The sequence below is a fragment of the Schistocerca serialis genome, chromosome 1 (genome assembly GCF_023864345.2).
Source record: "Schistocerca serialis cubense isolate TAMUIC-IGC-003099 chromosome 1, iqSchSeri2.2, whole genome shotgun sequence".
NCBI classification, from domain to species: domain Eukaryota; kingdom Metazoa; phylum Arthropoda; class Insecta; order Orthoptera; family Acrididae; genus Schistocerca; species Schistocerca serialis.
Genome location: NC_064638.1, coordinates 599,333,481 through 599,352,345, shown reverse-complemented (window position 1 = coordinate 599,352,345; position 18,865 = coordinate 599,333,481). Strand labels below are relative to the sequence as shown.

Genomic DNA, 18,865 nt, shown 5'->3' with positions numbered 1-18,865 from the left:
AGCTCATCTTTTCCACTCCCAACAGAACTATCATGTGTTTGCTGATAATAATGCTGCTCCACAAAATAACAGGAAACTTATTGTTTTTTTTCCCCCTACATTAAAATCCTCTGACAGAATCAAATTCAGATGCACATAATGCCCCTTACCAATAAAAATCAGTGACGATAATATGTAGGTGGTGATCAAAATGAAAGCAACTTGGATGTCTACAAAGACAACATTTACTTTAGAGCCATACACACAAGCTTGTTGATAAGGGAACAATTCCTGAACTGTCTCAAACTATCACTTTGTGGTTTGTTCACTCAGCATCAAAGGTGAATGCTATAGTGATGTTCTTATCCATCTCCCATATGTAGTAATACATAAAATTAGGGAAGGACAACCACTTGCCTAAAGCTGATTGACGTGTGGAGCACATGAACAAAAAAGCAGCATTCATACAATCTTTCAAACATTACCTCTTTTTCCAGCAGTACTGCACAGGCACCCAAACAAACACACACTACCATGGCAAAACTTGTAGTAGTGTATATGAATGTGTGTTCTATTGCTGGAAAAACAGCTACTGTTCAAAAGCTAGTGGGAATGGTGTTTTCTGTTATGTGGTACTGTGCTCCGTGCATCAGTCCACTATACGTGAGTGGTTGCCTTTCCCTAATTTTACATATTGCTCAATCCAGGAATTTCTGTTATTGTTATGCACCTCCTGTGTCGCAGTTATCTTTAAATTCATTCATGAAAATACTTACAGTATTTGCATCTACAATGTGTATAATACACTACACAATATTCATATTTAATTTACATGCAGTAAAACGCCACGCTTTGGAAACAATTAATTTATGTCATGTAGATAGTTGATACGAGATGTGCAAAATAGTTTTGTGACCAAACTATCAACAGGGAGTGTCTTAGCAGTCAAGAACATAATATGTCTTTTTAAGTGGACAAACACATCCCAGTGACAATCCACCCATAAGAGATGGGCATTCTCCACACATTCAGAATCTTTAAAAAGGGATTACAGCACTGTTCACTTGGTCTAGGACTTCTTTGTCTTGTGCATTTTTCCCCACACTGGCACAGGGTTGGCAATGGTTATTAATGAATTTGGCATGGTTAATTTAGGGGTGGCCAGATACCCTTCCTGCTGCCACCCTGTTCTACACCCCCCCCCCCCCCCCCCTCCCCAGAATGTGTGTACCCCAACAGTCTGTGTGTAGTGTTATTCACATGAAAGTGAATGAAAGTTTTTCTAAATAATTGCAAGTCATGTTAACAGAGGTAGGACATGGGTATTCACATTCTGGAATGAGGGAAACTGCCTAAAGGCCATACCTAGGGTGACCGGCACACTGACATTCATCATTAGTCTGTTGGGGGGACTCGATACAGATCTGACACACCTCAGTGGTGTGTGTTCTCTTGGACTAGGGTATGGAAATTATATAAAGCCTGTAAAACAAGCAGATTTCAACTGGATTCTTTTCAGTTGTGAGTGCAGTGTTATATTTATCCAGTTTGCTCTGTACACATATACTTCAGGAAGAAGACACTTCATACTTATTAGTATGATGGTGAATGTTTCTCTATTATTGAATGACTTCAAAATAAATTATTAAGACAACATCTAATAATCACTTATCTATGGTTTGGCTAGAACTGATGGTAATGACAGTGTGATATTCAAGAAAAGTGTTCTGAAAGAGTATTTGTCCACCAAAATGCAAACCTATCAGTAACTTAGGGCTTTGGTTAGCACAGACAGCAGATGATTATTCCATTATGTGAGACATTCTGCTTACATGTTTCTCCTAATAAGACAGCATGAAGCCAAAACATCAATGACAAATTATCAAATGAATATGCATCTAACATCTTTTAGGAACACCAATACAATGAAACCAAAGGGCACGAAGAAAGAGTGCACAATCACTATTCAGCAACTTAATAAGGTAGCACACTGTAATAACAACACAGCAAAAATGCTTTCATACCTGTGATGCAGCCTTTATTGTCAGTGTGAATTTGGCCATTTGATATCTTCAGATTTATCATGCCTGGCTTTGATGGAACATGTTGTGCTCCTGGTGGCAAAGTAACAAGCAGAGATGTCATTTTATTTGAAGCAGTATTTCCAGACCCTGTCACCTGTATTTGAGCTGGTGGCTGATTTGCAGCAACATTAACAGTAGGAGGTGGCGGAGCAGGAGCTGGTGCAAGCTTGGGCAGAACTCCCGCTGATAACAGAAGTTCCTTGTTTCCATGTGGTTTGATGATGGTACCCACATAGGCATATTGTTTTCCACCAGCTTGTTGTATAACCAAGTGTTGTGTAGGCTGTTTCACAGAATGTGCACCAGCAACTATTCTTGGAGCTGTAGGCAGCTTCTGTTTTGAAAGAAGGGCACAAAGTATTAAATGACGATATTAATCTTTTAATGCATTAACATTCTAAAAGTAATATTGTCATGACGTGCACATTGACAGCACAAAATATATCATATTAAAATATAGTACATTACTAATTCCTTCTATAATAAAAGTAACGGTGAAGTGCTAGGTAAAATTGTCAATAATGGTAAGAGCTGGTCAATGCAAAGTGTGGGAATGAAAGTGACAGCTCTAACAATAGTGTGAGTTACAGTGACAACAATAACAACACATATTCATGTACTGTGGTGCAGGCTTAACCTCTAAGAAGAACTCTGTGTTGTATATTAAAGGTTTTAAATGTTCTTTTGTTATTAGCAAATGATACCCATCCAAGTCAATAAATTTCTTTACTGTAAATAGCATAAAACCAGAACTGCTTGAAAATCATGATTCTCATTGTGCAGAGGCAAGTCACATCATACAAGAAGGGTAATATGTTTCAAACAAATACCAATAAATGATATATTGCTCCTATGTTTTTCACACCTTTTAATGTTTTGATAAATGAGAAATTGCATTTGATTTTAATTAAAATTGGGATTATGGTGCATTAAGTAGATGACTTGCATAAATAAACCACTACTATCTCTGCTACCACAGTAGAACAGCTTAGATTTCAAAAGATGATGCCTGAACAAACTTCTCCAATATTTCAAATTTTGGTGTAATAACTTCAAGATACAATATGACGCAGTACATTGCTGGAATTTAAGAACTTCCGTACTTTGTATGTAAGCACAACAGTATAATCAAACGAAATTAGATGATATGAAGAAATGTTCCACATGAGAGAGAAGATTCTCCTACATCCTGCACCATTAAAACAGCAACATTTTTTCCCTCAAATTTATCAATAACTTTACAAATTATTGTACATAGTAATATTAAAACAAAAAATTAACATTTAGAAGTACAATACAAATTTTGCTTTATGTTATAACTGGGTTTTCTCCCATCACATGAATGATAGCTTGACACTCTGAAACATATCAGAGTTAACTGGTTACTGTTGCGGCTTCCTTTTTTTATTACAAAGCTTTATATGTTTGTAAATGTATTATAAAATACATGGAAATACAGAAACAGCCAATTCCACCCGTCTTCTTTGACCCATAACACCACAAATACGGCGGAAACGACCATACACTATGACTTCAATATGGCGCCTATGACATAATTACGTAAACATGACCACAAACATGAAAATACATTGAAAAACCAACACACGCACACACACACACACACACACACACACACACACACACACACACACACACACATTCCACAAAAAACCTTATGAGCATATGGACTATCAGACCAATTGTGTAATTGGATTGAAGAGTTCCTAGATAACAGAACGCAGCATGTCATTCTCAATGGAGAGAAGTCTTCCGAAGTAAGAGTGATTTCAGGTGTGTCGCAGGGGAGTGTCGTAGGACCGTTGCTATTCACGATATACATAAATGACCTTGTGGGTAACATCGGAAGTTCACTGAGGCTTTTTGCGGATGATGCTGTAGTATATCGAGAGGTTGTAACAATGGAAAATTGTACTGAAATGCAGGAGGATCTGCAACGAATTGATGCATGGTGCAGGGAATGGCAATTGAATCTCAATGTAGACAAGTGTAATGTGCTGTGAATACATAAAAAGAAACATCCTTTATCATTTAGCTACAATACAGCAGGTCAGCACCTGGAAACAGTTAATTCCATAAATTATCTGGGAGTGGGCACTGGGAGTGATTTAAAATGGAATGATCATATAAAGTTGATCGTCGGTAAAGCAGATGCCAGACTGAGATTCATTGGAAGAATCCTATGGAAATGCAATCCAAAAACAAAGGAAGTAGGTTACAGTACACTTGTTTGCCCACTACTTGAATATTGCTCACCAGTGTGGGATCCGTACCAGATAGGGTTGATAGAAAGAGATAGAGAAGATCCAACGGAGAGCAGTGCGCTTTGTTACAGGATCATTTAGTAATCGCGAAAGCGTTATGGAGATGATAGATAAACTCCAGTGGAAGACTCTGCAGGAGAGACGCTCAGTAGCTCAGTACGGGCTTTTGTTGAAGTTTCGAGAACATACCTTCACCGAGGAGTCAAGTAGTATATTGCTCCATCCTATGTATATCTCGCGAAGAGACCATGAGGATAAAATCAGAGAGATAAGAGCCCACACAGAGGCATACTGATAATCCTTCTTTCAATGAACAATATGAGACTGGAATAGAAGGGAGAACCGAAAGAGATACTCAAAGTACCTTCCGCCACACACCGTCAGGTGGCTTGCGGAGTATGGATGTAGATGTAGAATGAAACTAATGGGACAAGCGTGGGAAACTGGAGGTTTTTGGGTGGAGACAAAGTAAATATAAACAAATTTAGACACACACCACCATACGAAACCACACAAAATGACAAAAAAAAAACCGGCAACACAAAACTCCCCAAATTCCACTAAACACAATATCCTCTGGAATCGGACACTTCCCTTGACCTATATAGCTCAACATCAACTCCCGGTCCCACAAATAACATTTCCCTTGACCTATATAGCTCAACAGCAACTCCCGATACCAGAACACCCACAGCCACAACCACACATTGGAATCGAACATTTCCCTTGACCTACATAGGTCAACAGAAACTACCGATACCAAACTATAAAACCCAAAACTACAACCACGTCCACAATCATCACTACCTCAAAAAACACAGCAAACCAACAAAATTGGAATCTAACACTTTCCTTGACCTATTATTCTTACGACATCTCCACATACAGCAGTCCCTGGTCCGAGACGCCGGAACTTTAGTAAGCCCCATTTCTTCACGACATACTGAACACTTCATGACTTCATCCAAATTTCTGAATAGTTGAAGAAATTTTATTAGAGACAACGCACTGTCTCCCATCATCGCCGACAACCGAAAACTGTTGACCTTGTCAGTCATATCCATACCTACCAAAGACATAAAAAAAGCAATTTACCAAAATTCACACACGAACAGGAAAAAACTACAATAACGTTGAAATGACAAAACTAAAATCGTTAACTCACTGAAAAATATTCTGCTGAAAGCACAGTTCTGATACCACACACGTGCAATGCTGTCACGCAAATGAACCGCATAACCAGCGAACGCAGCAATAAACCACCTATAAACAAGCCACACACGCGAACTAAACCAGAAACATCACCTGATACACCACCAGAGAGAGCCCCCGATCACATCAAAACTACACCTACAAACACGCCACTCTCACAAACTAAATTCCGCACTGTCGTGACGTCACACACCACAACAGCCTTACGTCACAGGTCAAAGCCGACGGGTGGGATCGGACGCTTCGGATAAGTACAATGTGATGCACAAGATGATTATCTCAAGTTGTTAATTTTAGGCAGAACTAGGAAGGTGCCTCCTGTGGTCTCACTTTATTTTCAAAGTATGGTGGTTTAATCATTACCTTCAGCATCTTGCCAAATAATTCTGCATAGTTCTGACGGAATCTTATTATTGGTGCTGTATGAGAAATATTTACTAAACATGACTGGTCAGATGCGAAGTATGTAAATAGTCGTGTGTCTGATCATCCAAACTGCTGTGTTGTTTTTAAATTAAGGATATTGCCACTTTTAAGGCCTCATAGTTTCCATTGTGTTCACGTAATTTGGAGTGAGAACACTAACAATAAATTTACAGTGCACAGCAGTGCACAATGAGCTTTGTCATCATAAACCACACCAAAAACAAATTAAAAAAAATAGCAATGAGGATAAATGAAAAGCTGATATGTACATGTTTTACTTAATTCTTGCTTTAAGAAAACCTCAATTTTCCTCTGACAACAAAATTATACTTCCAGAATGTAAAACCTGTAGGCCTAAAACAACAAATGCAATTGAGATAAACCTTAATGAGATATTACTTAAGGTCTTGTATATTTAACCCATCAAAATAAATATGGATGTGCCACACTGTCAAATATCAAAGCCATTTTGACAAATCTTGTTGCTGTTCTACTTACTGTTTTGCATGCTTCATTAACGAACAAAAACAATACAACAAAACAAAAACAATAAAACAAAATACCTGTAATGTGTTTCTAAAGGACAGCAGAATTACTTTTCTCCATTCACTATACTTAGATTAGAAAACACATGCTGTTCATGAATTAAGTATCACATCACCTTACTGGCAACATAAGTTCATAACTTGTCAAGTTCATATACTGTAGGGTTATTGGTGCATAGCAAGTGCTCACGGACACACAAGCAAGTTCACAGGTATGTGAGGTTGAGCAACAAACTGTCATATTACTATATTACCTACTGCTGCATAATTTCATAATGCATGACAAATTTATCTTGCATGATCAGGAAATCATTCAAACACCTCATGGCCTATTATACTATTACCAACAAATTAAACAAAAACTAATACCCTCACTGTATAGTAGACAAAGTGGGTTCATTCACTGTGGATTAACTGAAGCCTTTAATACCACCTCATCAATTTATAACCAAACTGTCACCTCCAATCTAATCCAGGTCTCGGGCTATGCTACATGTCAGTATTTCACGGCAACTATGATTTGATTTTCACATTTGTTGACTTCGACAACTCACAGCCAAATTATCACCTTCCAACATAAACTACTAAAACTGGAAGAAACAGGGACCAGAAATCGTCCTCTAACAGAGATATTAACAAATCCATGAGTACAGTCAATTAACATGAGGAACACGGAAATTATTTGCACCTAAGGCTAATATGAGCTGTTGATGAAAAGTAAGTGACATAAAGTCTGTCAGTTTTAGGAACACCAACACTAATGACACATTGATACATCTTGACAACAAACAAGAGGACTTACATATCAGTAATAAGTTTCTTTAAAACAAACTGGAATTTGTGCCAGTACCTTCACTTTTTTGCATATTAGTATTAGCTTACAACCACTTTCAGCTATCAGTAAAGAAAGTAGATGCAACACCAGCAATTAGCTAAGTAACACATACCTGAATAGTTGAAGTGCCTGCTGTGCTGGCAGCAGTGGTACCATTAGCAGGTGCTACACGAACGGTGCCTGACGATGAACTCTGAATGTAGAATACAGGCATCACTTTGGCACTGCTTGATGTGACAACTGATCGAGCTGTTGGGCATGACACTACAGGAATTTCAACAGGGCTTTTTTCTACTGTTTGCCTGGTGACCAAAACTGAAGTTGGAGATTCTGTTGCAGTTGTTTGGGCAGCAACTGTTGTAATCATTGGCGTATTCATTGTAAAGTATTGTTAATGTTGCTGGCACTACTAACAACAAAATTTAATAAACAAAAAGTTTCTTTTTCTCACTTCTTCACCTGAGAGAACGGGCATATTGTGGCGAAAACCTGTTGACAAAAATGTTGTTAGAGGGAGTAGTGGACTGTCATATATTTTAAAAAACATTTTTTTACCTTTTTTAATAAGAAATACATATTAGATTCTTGTGTATCAGAATACAGGAGTGCAGGTTTCATAAACGCATTGCAGAATTCAAAACACAAGCATACGATGTTGAGATAGGCATAATATTACTTTTTACTAAATTCACACCAGCTTTAAAATCATATAACTCCTAAGGAAAGTGTGTTTCGAAGGAAAATCTTAGTTCCTGCTGCACGAGGAATTGCACGTTGTTTACGCTACAGGTTATTTGGTGTGCGATGAATCGCGTTAATATAGACGACTCTATTATACAATGGGTGAAGCACAAGCATTTTACACTATAAGTACACAATAAACAAAGTTTTGAAACATTCTGCCTACTCGACGCGGAAGTGGCAAAAATAAAATGTGCGTTGACACTTTATACGCTTAAACCCTTACAACTCGGAGTGTCTTCGCGTTTACGCAGATACCGGTTACGAAACAATTCACATTCATTCAGCGTAAATATTGAAGTTTCGTTGACATTTTGCGGCGATTTATTATTGGTGGTGATAACGGCGCACATATCAGTAAACTGTGTGCAAGAGGAATAAAAACACTCGCTACACATCTCTATCTCTGCAGTTTCATATCCAAGATGACTAATCTGTATACTAAAGGAAGAGCAATAGTCCACCGCACATTAATTACACAAGTAACGCAGAATAATGCTAATCAACTTAGAATTATAATTCATTTTAATTTCAAAATACGCGCAAGTTACGTATCTGACAATATCAGTACGTACAAATTCATGGAACATGAAGATTTTTCGTTAAATTCGAAACGTAACATTCGCGCAATCACTCTACGGCACAACTGCGTTTAGGAAGTACAAGGCACGCTCGAATTTCATTAGTTACTTACCTGTAAATAGGTTTTACTTTTTGAGTATGAGATCAACAATATGTGCGCATCGTAAAATCACGCATTATCATTTTGCAATTCTCTTGCTCGCAAGAAACGGGCAAATAAAATTAACATCACGCAACTCCGAAGACAAGCACTGATATTCGCATGTCACAAGCGCTTTCATCCTACGAAAAAAGTGCTGCAAACCAACAAGCAGATCCAAACTTAAAAGTCACTCTTCAAATGCAACAATAATTTTTCAATAATTGAGTTGATTATTTATTTTAGCGACGTTTACTTATAAACACCGAAGGTCTACAGTATACGAACAATCTACACTACGCTGGCTCAACTAGTCCGCTCTACCAACGTTTAGATAGTACAACAAAACAAACTTCGCAAAAACGGTTATTTCACTTTAGCGCTTTAAAAAAACAATGAAACATTAATACTGTATCTCAAAATACCTTACCGTTCCTCCGAGGGTCTTTCTTAAATTTATTTCAATGAAAACTTTTGTTGTTTTAATCACAAACACCGTTCATTACGTAGCTTCATGGTTGGTAGTGGTAATGTACTTCGCTCATTGAGTAGAGAAGGCGGTGCCTCGACTGGTAACATCTATGACGAACTGGGCAGTTTCCGCGCCACTACAGAGGTTGTAGACGGGGTAGAACTGCAAACTACTACGTATGGAACAGTTCTTCATTTCACCCCATATGAAACATAAAATAGTTGCCACGAATGTAACTGCTCATATACCACCAAAAATATTACAAATATTCCAATCGACTGATCTGAAGATCAATAATTATGTTTTATGAATGCCTAAGCTATTCGCAACGCACTACTGTTTGAAAACACCTCCAGAGACGTTGAATCCAAGGATTTCAAAGATAATTAATAGTACTTGGGCGCTATTGACGCAAAGTGGACGGTTTATGAGACTATCTCAAGCGTTCTCGAGCCTTCAGAATTTATTTAAAAAAAAAAGGAACTTTTCTTAATAAGATGTGGCACCTGAAATACGGATAACACTGTTTTCAGCTTACTTTACACAGGAACGAAGTTACTATCTGAACAGCAACTTCTCAGTTATTGAAATAACTTTTTTGCTTATGACAATGAAATAAAACTGATCGTAATAATGTAGAGATCAACGTGACTTGCTAGGAGGCTTAGTTTGTATGACTTGATTGCCCTGCTGCCAAGTTTTTAACGAACTTTTACGCGCTGACTTAGTGAGTGCATTCACTAGCGCTTCAGTGATTGCTGCTATAATTGAGAGGATATATTGAGCAAATTGACGCATGCACTATGCTAATCCTCTTGGATAAATGACAGCACCTATCACCTCGTCTCAGTGCTCAGGCCCAGACGAGGGAAAGAAATACGTTTCGCACTACGCCATAGAATTTTAAATTCATGCTCCAGGTTTATGTAATATCCCTGGCACAGGGTATAATCTGTAATATGTCGAATAAAACTTCTAAACACAGAACTGCATTTTTGTTCAACATAGCGCCGATATTTCCGGTCTTAGCTGCCGCTTCTTTAATATTATTACACTCCAGCAATATGTCTTCCCCATTTCACGTATCAAGCGCAACATCCAGTTTTCTTTTATGGTATTTATCTTCAGTAGGGCGGGAAAGAGTATATTTATAAATGTTAAAGTAGGAAGTTCAATTCGAACACAAGTCACGCACAACATTTGCATCTACACTATGTCTAGATGCTGTATTTTATAATTATGTTACACCGAGGAACTTAATAGGTTAGTAGATTTGTCTTTAAAAGAACATATGCTGATTAGAGACGGAATTGGCAGGTTACCCCAACTCGTCTAGTTCTATGTTTTGTTTAATTCCTTTCTCCTGTTTAGACTCTGTTCATTTGTTGATGGGAATATAGCTGCCGGGTTGCTGTAACATCTCGTCAAATCCTCTGTTTACTGCAACTGTGAAGTATATCTAGATCTGCCATTAAAAAATAAAATGCGACAAGTCTGCAAAAAATTAATTGTCGCTAGATATATTTCCCTACAATTTAATTAATTGGACCCAGACTTTCACTTCATAAATAACACGATTTTGGTACTTTGTGCGACTGCCAAAACACATTCTGGTCGGTTCAGAACAGGGAGAAAATATGATGGTCTTGTTAATGACAAAGAACAGTAACAACAATTACCAGAATCTTCGTTTCTGTTGACATGAATCCAACTACTACAATTATAAAGTAAAAGGAAGGAAGCAGTCAAATATCACAGGAAAATTCGTAGAGATGGTGATGTAAATATGTGTAACTGAAGAACATCACTGGGCATGTTTATCACAATAATGTGATGAAGTATGCTTCATAAGCCATGTGACACAGCATGGTAAAAACATTCTGGTAGTAATGTAAATGTAGGGTTTGAGTAATCTGTCAAAAGACCAGGATGTTCACACATGGATGTGACAGTTGGATTCCCTGTCATTCATTGACATCATACATGGTTGGATTGCACCCAAATGCTTCAAGGCAGGATTTATTTGCATGACTTCTGCCAGATACATTGATTGTCACTGGATAGGTTAGGCTAACCATCCCATCCCACTGTAGTTAATGAGTTGCTAGATATTGTTTAGAGTAAAATTATTCTACAAGATAGATATTACGGTTAGGGACAGTTGCAGTTGATGCTGTAGGCAAATCAAAATACTATAGTTTAAAATTATCAAAAGTAGGTGTATATATAAGTACTTGGTTACATACTGCAACAAAACACAGAAGGCGTGTTGAATATATAGGCAAAATATTTTTAAATCCAAGATGTTCAACAGGAACATTGGTATTAGAATGTGTGTTGTGCTTATCAGAAAATCATGTGGAAGACACAAAATTAATCAACAGGAGTAATTTGTTATTTTGAACTAGTGAGTGAAAAGAAGCAGTAGTTCCTTATGGAAAAAAAACAGAGTAAAATCTCAGAGCCTACAGTTTAATGAACAGCTCTTTTATTCCAGTTTAATGTTAGTGAGGTCATTGACATTGATATTTTTGAGACTTACTTCTGATCTGAATCTATACTTAGCAAATCACCACAAAATACTTGCTGGTTTTATTTCCTATTTTGACCTACATTAAAGTGTGTTCTTATCTGTGGATAAAATGTAAGTTTAATGATTGTTTATACATTACTTTGTGATGTTTTGTTAGTCTAATTTTGCCTTCAAAATCTCTATTGAAGCAGACAGAGGAAGCTGAGATCATTCCTGCATTGAAAACTTTATCTTGGAACTGGGTACACAGATTTTCATGAGTGTCTTTCTCCAAGAGTCCACCAGTCAAAGTTAGTATCTAAATGGGAATGTTTTTACATAACAAGATTGAATTGCAATATTAAGGACCAGGAAAGAATTGATAGCATATATTCATAGACAATTAAAACATAATTTTCTTATAGAGATTTATTTGCTGCTCTCATTTAGTACGGTACAAATTTCCTTTGACTTGTACAGTACAAATTTCCTTTGACTTTTACTTTGTGAAGTAAAGATTTCGCTAGCCATCAGCTACATTACATACAAGCAATATGAATACATTTTCCAGAATGAATTTTCACTCTGCTGCAGAGGTGCAGGTTAAAATTGTGCGCCAGACAGGGACTTGAACCCAGAATCTTTGTTTTTCGCAAGCAATGTAAATTAGTAAAGACGATTTTCAAGCTGAGGACAGAACTATGAAGTGCAGAAAAGAGTGCAAATTAACCACTTTGCCTGGTGTTAACAGATTTTCAGAAGACTTTTCACTTAGTTTTAATAAAGTGTATACTAACAATGCTTCAGAATCTTACCAATAGTTCATTCTATACCGATGCACTGAAGAACATCTATGTGAATATCACAACTCCCATCAGACTTCATCAAGACAGTAAGAAATTCAGAATTGGTAGATCAGTCAGCACAGAGATTCAGTATCAACAAAACTAATTTTACCATCCTAGTTTCAGAGCCCTATACTGGGAGAAAGAAGGATGAATGCATCTGAATTAGCACATTAATATTTCCTTTGTTTTGCTGGGGATATTGTATGGTTTACTCTTGGTGCAGATGAACTTCAACAAAAATGAAAGAACTTCATAGAGAAAAGCTTGAAAGTAGGACTGAAAGTCTAAAATAATTTATAATCAACATATAAAAATTAATTTTGCACACATTGACAATGTGGTTATAGAGGTTTTGTGTTTAGGGCAACTGAAGAAAATTAATCCTATGTGGGGTTTGCTAGTCCTTCATCGGGTGCCTCCCCAGGTGGAGGATAGGGAAATGCTCTCTAGATATAGAGGGTACCGGGGAAATAAAATACCCAGGTTGGACCAAAACTAGCACAGGCAGGAGAGGTTCATTCAGCCGCAGTGAAGGCAACCCTCCTAGGGGTAGAGTATCCCAAAATCAAGACTCCTGGTCCTTCACGTTGGGGGTTGTGCAGAGGGCTACCAACCCACTCGTGTAAAAATACAAAATGGTCAGGATACTCAATGCCAGCCTTGGAAACAGGACAGGACTTACTGGAACAAAAACTGGCAAAGCTACAAGGAATTCTCTTTTGGATCGTGGAATATTAGAATCCTGTATCGTCCTGGAACTGCCCAAATACTAGCAAACAAATTAAGAAAATATAGAGTGCAACTGGTAGCTCTCCAAGAAGTAAGATGGCAGGGAACAGGTTCACTGAAAATAGCAGACAGGACGATAATGTATGGAGACTGTGGTCAGCGCCATGAATTTGGAACCGGTTTGTACATTCATAAATTAATAGATGACTCAATAAGGGAGTTCAAACATGTTAACAACCGTATATCATACATAACTATTCAGGCGCAGTGGTTAGACATTACATTTCTAAATGCACACACACCCACAGAAGATAAGGATGACAATATGAAGGAAGAATTCAACAGCCAACTGGAACAAACATACAACTCATTAAGTAGGCACAATGCAAAAATAGTATTAGGAGATTTTAATGCCAAAGTAGGAAAGGAGGAAATCTACAAGCCAACCATTGGCAATTTTAGCTTACATGAGGAAAGTTCAGATAATGGGGTTCGGCTTATAAACTTTGCAATGCAGTACAAAATTTCAACATAAACCCATTCAGTTAGGAACATGGGTATCCCCAGATGGAATGGTAGTCAATCAAATAGATCATGTAGCTACCCAGAAACGATCCCAAAACAGTATTAAAGATGTCAGAACCTTTAGGGGAGAGGATTGTGACATAGACCACATGTTAATCATATCAAAAATGAAAGTGAAACTCAAAAGGAAAGTAAATAGAAATAGAGAAGAAATTACAAGATATAACATAGGAAACCTGGTGAAAGTAAATATAAAAGAAAATTTTACAAAAGAAATTGAGAGCAATCTAACAAAACCAAAACTGACCAGTACAGAACCACAGGATGCTGAAAGCAGATGGAGACACCTGAAGGGCTGTATTCAAGAAGCAGCTTTCAAAATCATAGGTAAAAGAAAATGTTGTTGTTGTTGTGGTCTTCAGTCCTGAGACTGGTTTGATGCAGCTCTCCATGCTACTCTATCCTGTGCAAGCTTCTTCATCTCCCAGTACCTACTGCAACCTACATCCTTCTGAATCTGCTTAGTGTATTCATCTCTTGGTCTCCCTCTACGATTTTTACCCTCCACGCTGCCCTCCAATGCTAAATTTGTGATCCATTGATGCCTCAGAACATGTCCTACCAACCGATCCCTTCTTCTGGTCAAGTTGTGCCACAAACTTCTCTTCTCACCAATCCTATTCAATACCTCCTCATTAGTTACATGATCTACCCACCTTATCTTCAGCATTCTTCTGTAGCACCACATTTCGAAAGCTTCTATTCTCTTCTTGTCCAAACTGGTTATCGTCCATGTTTCACTTCCACACATGGCTACACTCCATACAAATACTTTCAGAAACGACTTCCTGACACTTAAATCTATACTCGATGTTAACAAATTTCTCTTCTTCAGAAACGATTTCCTTGCCATTGCCAGTCTACATTTTATATCCTCTCTACTTCGACCATCATCAGTTATTTTGCTCCCCAAATAGCAAAATTCCTTTACTACTTTAAGTGTCTCATTTCCTAATCTAATCCCCTCAGCATCACCCGATTTAATTTGACTACATTCCATTATCCTCGTTTTGCTTTTGTTGATGTTCATCTTATATCCTCCTTTCAAGACACTGTCCATTCCGTTCAACTGCTCTTGCAAGTCCTTTGCTGTCTCTGACAGAATTACAATGTCATCGGCGAACCTCAAAGTTTTTACTTCTTCTCCATGAATTTTAATACCTACTCCGAATTTTTCTTTTGTTTCCTTTACTGCTTGCTCAATATACAGATTGAATAACATCGGGGAGAGGCTACAACCCTGTCTCACTCCTTTCCTAACCACTGCTTCCCTTTCATGCCCCTCGACTCTTATAACTGCCATCTGGTTTCTGTACAAATTGTAAATAGCCTTTCGCTCCCTGTATTTCACCCCTGCCACCTTTAGAATTTGACAGAGATTATTCCAGTTAACGTTGTCAAAAGCTTTCTCTAAGTCTACAAATGCTAGAAACGTAGGTTTGCCTTTTCTTAATCTTTCTTCTAAGATAAGTCGTAAGGTTAGTATTGCCTCACGTGTTCCAACATTTCTACGGAATCCAAACTGATCTTCCGCGAGGTCCGCTTCTACCAGTATTTCCATTCGTCTGTAAAGAATTCGCGTTAGTATTTTACAGCTGTGACTTATTAAACTGATAGTTCGGTAATTTTCACATCTGTCAACACCTGCTTTCTTTGGGATTGGAATTATTATATTCTTCTTGAAGTCTGTGGGTATTTCGCCTGTCTCATACATCTTGCTCACCAGATGGAAGTGTTTTGTCATGACTGGCTCTCCCAAGGCCATCAGTAGTTCTAATGGAATGTTGTCTACTCCCGGGGCCTTGTTTCGACTCAGGTCTTTCAGTGCTCTGTCAAACTCTTCACGCAGTATCTTATCTCCCATTTCATCTTCATCTACATCCTCTTCCATTTCCATAATATTGTCCTCAAGTACATCGCCCTTGTATAAACCCTCTGTATACTCCTTCCACCTTTCTGCCTTCCCTTCTTTGCTTAGAACTGGGTTGCCATCTGAGCTCTTGATATTCATACAAGTGGTTCTCTTTTCTCCAAAGGTCTCTTTAATTTTCCTGTAGGCAGTATCTATCTTACCCCTAGTGAGACAAGCCTCTACCTCCTTACATTTGTCCTCTAGCCATCCCTGCTTAGCCATTTTGCACTTCCTGTCGATCTCATTTTTGAGATGTTTGTATTCCTTTTTGCCTGCTTCATTTACTGCATTTTTATATTTTCTCCTTTCATCAATTAAATTCAGTATTTGTTCTGTTACCCAAGGATTTCTATTAGCCCTCGTCTTTTTACCTACTTGATCCTCTGCTGCCTTCACTACTTCATCCCTCAGAGCTACCCATTCTTCTTCTACTGTATTTCTTTCCCCCATTCCTGTCAATTGTTCCCTTATGCTCTCCCTGAAACTCTGTACAACCTCTGGTTCTTTCAGTTTATCCAGGTCCCATCTCCTTAAATTCCCACCTTTTTGCAGTTTCTTCAGTTTCAGTCTGCAGTTCATAACCAATAGATTGTGGTCAGAATCCACATCTGCCCCTGGAAATGTCTTACAATTTAAAACCTGGTTCCTAAATCTCTGTCTTACCATTATATAATCTATCTGATACCTTTGAGTATCTCCAGGATTCTTCCAGGTATACAACCTTCTTTCATGATTCTTGAACCAAGTGTTAGCTATGATTAAGTTATGCTCTGTGCAAAATTCTACAAGGCGGCTTCCTCTTTCATTTCTTCCCCCCAATCCATATTCACCTACTATGTTTCCTTCTCTCCCTTCTCCTACTCTTGAATTCCAGTCACCCACGACTATTAAATTTTCGTCTCCCTTCACTACCTGAATAATTTCTTTTATCTCGTCATACATTTCATCAATTTCTTCATCATCTGCAGAGCTAGTTGGCATATAAACTTGTACTACTGTAGTAGGCATGGGCTTTGTGTCTATCTTGGCCACAATAATGCGTTCACTATGCTGTTTGTAGTAGCTTACCCGCATTCCTATTTTCCTATTCATTATTAAACCTACTCCTGCATTACCCCTATTTGACTTTGTGTTTATAACCCTGTAGTCACCTGACCAAAAGTCTTGTTCCTCCTGCCACCGAACTTCACTAATTCCCACTATATCTAACTTTAACCTATCCATTTCCCTTTTTAAATTTTCTAACCTACCTGCCCGATTAAGGGATCTGACATTCCACGCTCCGATCCGTAGAGTGCCAGTTTTCTTTCTCCTGATAACGACGTCCTCTTGAGTAGTCCCCGCCCGGAGATCCGAATGGGGGATTATTTTACCTCCGGAATATTTTACCCAAGAGGATGCCATCATCATTTAATCATACAGTAAAGCTGCATGTCCTCGGGAAAAATTACGGCTGTAGTTTCCCCTTGCTTTCAGCCGTTCGCAGTACCAGCACAGCAAGGCCGTTTTGGTTAATGTTACAAGGCCAGATCAGTCAATCACCCAGACTGTTGCCCCTGCAACTACTGAAAAGGCTGCTGCCCCTCTTCAGGAACCACATGTTTGTCTGGCCTCTCAACAGATACCCCTCCGTTGTGGTTGCACCTACGGTACGGCCATCTGTATCGCTGAGGCACGCAAGCCTCCCCACCAACGGCAAGGTCCATGGTTCATGGGGGGTAAAAGAAAATGACCAAATAAAATTTGGTTTAACACAAAGTGTCATGAAAAAGTGCTTGAAAGAAGAAATGCAAGGAATGCATGGAATAAAGAAAGGGACAATATGACACTGAAGGAAAGATACTATAAACTCCACTAAGAAACGTAAAGAACCCTAAGACAAGAGAAAAGGGAATACTATAACAATATGATCCAAGAAGCAGATGATGATTTCCATCATCACAGGACAAGGCAGATGTATCAAAATATTAAAAAAAAATAATTTGGTAAATTCAATAAAAGGGAACAGTTTACAAAAGATCAGTATGGGAAAATATTGGCCAACAAAAGTGACATACAAAAAAGGTGGACATACTTTTCACAACTTCTCAACTGCAATGACCCACATTCTTACTTTAAATTGGAAGAACCTGGTACAATTGATACAGTTGATACAGTTACTACCCCATCAGTAAATGAAATACAGCAAGCAATAATGAAATAAAAGAATAACAAGGCTTGTGGTGAAGACCAGATATACACTGAGTAATTAAAGAATGGAGGCCCACAACTGGAATTAGAATTACAGGCGTTAATAGAAACAATTTGGAAGAAAGAAACCATTCTTGAAGATTGGAAAACTGCAATTGTGTGCCCCATGTTTAAGAAGAATGATCCACTTGTTTGTGGTAACTACAGAGGAATTGCCTTACTGGATGTCACCTACAAAATCTTATTGAGCTGCCTATTAAACAGACTGATACCAATAACAGAAGAACTGATTGGGGACTACCAATGTGGTTTCCGCAGAAACAGATCCACACTAGACAAGTAACTGAGAAGTCATGGGAATTCAATGTAGATGTTCACATATTATTCATAGATTTTAAAAAGGCCTATAATAGCATACACTGACAGACACTCCTACATATAATGAAGGAACTTAAAATACCATCAAAATTAATCAGATTAGTTAAAATGTGTATAGACGAAACTTTATGTCGCATAAAGACACTGGTAGGAGAAACTGAAGATTTTAAGGTGTGCATTGGACTGAGACAAGGGGATGCCATTTCACCTATTTTATCTAACCTTGTACTAGAGATGATCGATAGAGAACTTTCTAAAACCAGTCCACAAGGGATCCAGCTGCAGCATGTGAACATTATAACACTTGCCTATGCAGATGATGTAGCACTGATAAGTAGTTCCAAAACAGAATTAATCAGAATGATGCACAATTACTACAAAATTGCTGAGAAAACAGGATTACATGTTAATGAA

General features: G+C 38.0%; 1 protein-coding gene across 1 annotated transcript in view; it reads right to left on the bottom strand.

The window, feature by feature from the left end:
* LOC126477064 (lethal(3)malignant brain tumor-like protein 3) overlaps positions 1–8,933 on the bottom strand; it is an 81,758-nt gene extending 72,825 nt beyond the window's left edge. Inside the window, exons 1-3 of the mRNA XM_050103589.1 lie at positions 8,799–8,933; positions 7,476–7,852; positions 2,004–2,397 (exon numbers count right to left, since the gene is read on the bottom strand). Of these exons, the coding sequence (XP_049959546.1) occupies positions 2,004–2,397; positions 7,476–7,742 (661 nt within the window). The 5' untranslated portion in view covers positions 7,743–7,852; positions 8,799–8,933. The remainder of the gene's footprint in view (positions 1–2,003; positions 2,398–7,475; positions 7,853–8,798) is intronic.
* Between the last annotated feature and the right edge of the window lie 9,932 nt (positions 8,934–18,865).